Source organism: Propithecus coquereli, unplaced genomic scaffold (assembly GCF_000956105.1).
Source record: "Propithecus coquereli isolate 6110/MARCELLA unplaced genomic scaffold, Pcoq_1.0 Scaffold133, whole genome shotgun sequence".
Lineage (NCBI taxonomy): Eukaryota > Metazoa > Chordata > Mammalia > Primates > Indriidae > Propithecus > Propithecus coquereli.
The window spans coordinates 3,164,070-3,169,344 of record NW_012137525.1 but is presented as its reverse complement, the minus strand read 5'-3'; the positions used below and the strand labels follow the sequence as shown (position 1 = coordinate 3,169,344).

Genomic DNA, 5,275 nt, shown 5'->3' with positions numbered 1-5,275 from the left:
CTGCCTCAGCCTCCCAAGTAGCTGGGACTACAGTCATGCGCCACCATGCCCGGCTAATTTTTTCTATATATTTTAGCTGTGCAATTAATTTCTTCCTATTTTTTTTTTTTTTTTTAGTAGAGACGGGGGTCTCACTCTTGCTTAGGCTGGTTTTGAACTCCTGAGCTCAAACAATCTGCCCGCCTCGGCCTCCCAGAGAGCTAGGATTACAGGCGTGAGCCACCGCGCCCGGCCAAGTTATTAGATTTTTAAAAAACAATGGATAATTTAATATTTTAAAGGCTGTTTAGAAGAAAACGCAAAGTTGATATATCTACCATGTGTGAAAATACATTGGATTTTCAACTTTTGTTTTCTCTGATGCAAAAGATGAACCACTGTGGAACTCAGGCCCCCATCTGGCTGTCTCTGAGGGATTCAGAAACACTGCCGCCTCCTGGGGAGATCAAGCAACTGACAGCTTGTGCCACATGGCAGTTTTTGTTCAGCAGTAGAAAGGACTGCTGTCTCTTTCAAATTCCGGTGTCTGTAAGAAACTGTGGGGAATTTTTTGTGTACTTACTACGACCCACTCAAGGATGCATGGGCTATTGTGCAGAAGGTAAGAAAACATCAGTAATACACATGAACTGCTAATTATGGAACTGTGTGTTCATGTGTTTGTACTATCCTCTGGTTAGATTGTATTGAGCTAATGCAAATCTCAGTAAGAGACTTGGTCTACCATTATTGCTAGATTGAAGCTAAATTTCTGTCTTAAATGGCCCAGATTTGTTTAGAATTCTTTGCCAAGATCTTAAAATCCTCAATGAACATAATGATTGTGTGTTAAAAATTCTTTTGTTTCCTCGAGCCCTTTTACCCTTTAATTAAGGGATGAAGAATGGTGAGTAAAAATTATCATGAAAATATGTACTTTATATTATTTCATCTTTCATTAACTATCATTTATTGAATGTGTATCTTGTGTCAGGAATTATTTTAGGCCTTGGGGTTACAGTGATGAAGAAGACAAAAAGAGAGAAATCGAGGACAATATCTAGCGTTTTTGCTTGAGCGACTAAGTTGGGAAAGACTAGGGTACAAACACATCACCGTGGGGAGAGGGAGGATTCAAGAGCTCTGTTTTGGTATCTAAGAGGGCACATGACATATGCAGACAGAGAATACACATCAGCTTCATGAGCGTGACGCTGACCATGGTGTTGACTGGGGATGTGGTGGAATAAAGATCTTAGCTGGGAGTTCCTGTAACACACCATCATACAGCTCCCCACAGGTAATTGAACTTAATGAAACTTTTTGTTTTCTTTTTCTCTGTGCTCAACTGTGACTATGAACTCTTTGAAAACAATGTGCCCTTTACATCAGGGTCTCATGACCTGGTGTCCTGAACAAAATAGGGATTCACCAAATGCATATTTGGGCCACTCATTTAGTAGAAGGAGTAGCCAAACTCCTCTGATGCAAGAAGCTCAAAACCACACAGTGACAATTTTTGCTGGGACTGTTTAGATAATAGTGAAGCTAATAAATGAGGAATTTCTCCTATAGGCTTGGGAGAAGGGTGAGTGTGCTTGTGTGTGACCAGTTATGGAAGGAAAACAACCCCTAATGCATTACTATTATCTGGGCTCAACCATATATAGGAGACTGAAAATGCTGAGAGATACTGCTGTAGACCAGTGTTATCAAAGTAGGCAAACACTTGATCCATCAAACAATATTTATTTGGGTAACACTTATGATGAACATTTTTGTCCTGAGGTTGTTAGATTTTCCAAACTGGCAAAGCCTGAATAACACTGATACAGCAAAACAAGTAATATAATTTACTTGGGTATTATAGTAATTAAGATTGGGTTTTAATAACCAAATATATATAAAATAAATATCCAATCTTAAAAAACATTTTGCTCATCATAGCTATGGAATTTGAGCCAGTAATGTTAGAACAATTAATTCCTTTAAGTTTCTAGCATTCTTACCTCTTGAAAACTTGTCCTGATGCCAGCAAAAAAACTTACGTTTTCTCTCATGGTTAATTATTTCTTTGAAAACGTAAAAGAACAATTTTAATATTTGGGGGATTTTGTAACACATTCTTTTTTCTTAACAACAATGACAAGCACCTCATAATATTTCCAAATGACTTCTAAAGTTGATGTAAATACACTGTCATTGGCTAAAATCTCTAAGCAAATAAGACATTATTGTCTACATGACACCAGAGACTAAAAGATAATGTTCTCAACATATCATTTTATTATTTCATTGTTTTTGGAATATATGCTACATTTATGAAAAATAAAATTGTTTAGATTTACTTTATCATTCATTGCAAGGCAGTAGTTGTATCTTTAAAAAAGAAATGATTTAAAATTATTGTTTACTAAGATGGAAATAAACTTATAAAATTTATTAATTTGAACAATACTTATTGGCAATATTCCACAAGTATAATAATCCACTAATTATTTCACACATCTGTGCTGCTGGAGGCATTCCTTTTTTCCAACCAACAGGGCAAGTCCTTATAGAGGAATGAACAAAGCAAATGTGATCCCCGCGCTCATGGCACAGAATTTTCATGCAACTACATATTGCAATTAATGGTATGAATAAAAAGATTCAAAATTGCTGTAGAAGAGAACACTGGAGGTGAGGAGAGGATGTCATTAATAATGAAGTGTCACCAGAAAGAGCATCTTCTGACAAAAGGGCATTGATGCTGAGAGCTGGAGGAGGGTAAACAGCCCTTGGTCAGACAAAGAGTGAGCGGAAACAGCAATAGCAGCAGGCGACAGGCAAAAAGTGTATGTTGTGCCTACAAAAGTGAAAACAGGACAGAAATGTTGTATCTCAATGCGGTGAGAGAGAGCATTACGAGACGTGAGTATGGAAGGGCAACGAGCCTGATCGTTTAGAGAGTTCTGCATTTTATCCCCTGTGCATTGAGAAGTCCATGGAGAATTATCCTGAGGGAGTGAGCGGGTAAATCTTCGCAGTCCTTACACAGCTGCTGTCCAGCTAAAACTGGCTGAAAGCAGCCTGTTTATTAAGGAGGGGCAGCATCTGCTCAGTTTAGCAGAGCTAGTGCCATTCATTGGGAAGGAGGAAGTCTGGAGAGATTCATCAGCCTCATTAGGTAGCCAAGATGAGATATTTTGAAAAAATTAAAAAATATTTTTCAGTATTCTTATCACAAAAAGTAGTTAATTTTTGTGAAACTTCCTGTAATACTAGCAAATGTTTGTGGAAAATTCTGTTTCATGGAAACACCAATGATTTACCTACATTAGTTTAAGAAATACTGACAACTATTAAAAATGAAAACAAAACTTTCACACCAGAGAATAACATAAAATACAAATAATCACTTCAACAGAGATGTTACTGTTTACATTGAATTTTAGAAGTAATATTTAAATTTATGACACTCCTTCAAAATTTAAAATATATTTCTTGCTTTGTTAATGTCACTACCAACCACTCATTTTCTCAACCTCAAATATTCAAAATTACCTCTTTTGTTCTCCACATTCAAGTCCTCCAAATATTTAGGGATAGGGAGACAGTTGTTATTTTTCATTCTTAATGTGTCAGTTATTAAGAAAACTTACTATCTTGTCTGGTTTACAGATAAAAGCTTGCCTTAAAATACCATTTAGAACTCGAATTACACTGCGTAGATAGGAAACAAAAATGACTGTCACTCAACCTTTAAGAGTTTCTTTTTCTGACTTACCAAGTGTCTGGAGCAGGTGCTTGCTGCTGATGGTGATTTGGCCACTTTACAATGTCAGGCTGAAGTCTCTGTGATTTGCTAATCTTTTCCTTCATGTTGACAGGATGAAGATCCAGTTTTAGCCTTTTTATCTGCAGTTTAGACAGGATAAAAAAGAAAGCTCAAAAGGTGAAGGAAGCCTCATGCCAACTGAAACTTATTCCCTTTTAAAGGGCTTATTTGGAAAAAGCCTTATCACGACTACTTAAGAAGCATTTTCAGGCTCATCTCTATCTTCAAAGGCAGTCTGTCAAATGTCGCTTTTTACTTGGACATATTGCTGCCTCCAGCCAATATATCTTATCTGGCTGAAAGCCACATTATTTACTTTAAAAATAACCAACAGTAAAAATTAGAGAATAAGATTTCACTTTTAACAGCATATTCTCATGAAGATTTTTTATTATAATTCATATATATACATTTATGTAATTCATTTATCCTTAGAGACTTTGAAAAGCCAAATAAGGAAAGAAACATTGATTCAAAATCATACTTGAAATTAAAGCCATTCTAACAAAAATATGTATATATTGGGAATGTTGTATCTTAAGGAGACTCCATGGAAATATACATATTTTTTTACATTTTTTGTATTTCTAGTTCACAGTTTAGTTAGGTTCTTATAGTACATGTGAGGTGGCATTGTGTCCATTAAAAGTAGGCTATTAAAAGTTAAAGATGTATATTATAACCCTTAAAGCACCCACTAAAATAAAACTTTTCATTATAGCCAATCAGCCATAAAGGGCCATAAAATGGAGTGTTAAAAGATAATCATTTTTTTAAACGCAGGAGAAGATGAAAAATGGAACAAAGCACTGATAGGATAAATAGAAAACATATCAACATGGTAGATTTAAACCTAACAATATGAACAATCACATTAAATATATATGATCTAAACACCCCAATTGAAAGGCAGAAATTATCAAATTGTATCAAAAAGTAAGACTCAAGACCTATAGGCTGCCTAGAAAAAACTTATTTCAAATATAAATGAGTTCAAGAAAAATGAGTTCAAAAGTGTAAGGCTAGAATAAGATATACCTAGATAACATTAATGGCAGGAAATGTAAAGTGGCTGTATTTATATTAGACTAAGTAGACTAGAGAGCAACGACTATTACAAGGAAAAAACAAGGGCATTTCCTATTGTTTCCTAATGATAAAATGTGCAATTCAACAAGAGAATTCTAAATGATTATGCACCTAATAACAGAATCAAAATACATGAAGCATCTACATTTATTATTAGAGATCGACACCCATCTGTCAATAATTGATTGAACATGTAGAAATAAAATTAGCAAAAATGGATACTAGAACACTTTACCAACCGACTTGATGTAAATGACATGTAGAGAAGACACCCCAAAACAATAACAGCAAAAACATTCTTTACAAATGCATATGAAACATCTACCATGATAAACCACATTCTGGGCCCTAAATTAAGAAAATTAGAATATTTAATAAAAATTGAAG

General features: G+C 35.0%; 1 protein-coding gene across 1 annotated transcript in view; it reads left to right on the top strand.

Moving 5' to 3' along the window:
* The window catches only part of VWDE (von Willebrand factor D and EGF domains), a 101,437-nt gene that overhangs the window by 13,604 nt on the left and 82,558 nt on the right, over window positions 1-5,275 (top strand). The window contains exon 3 of the mRNA XM_012638739.1: window positions 370-601. Coding sequence (XP_012494193.1) covers window positions 370-601 — 232 coding nt within the window. The remainder of the gene's footprint in view (window positions 1-369; window positions 602-5,275) is intronic.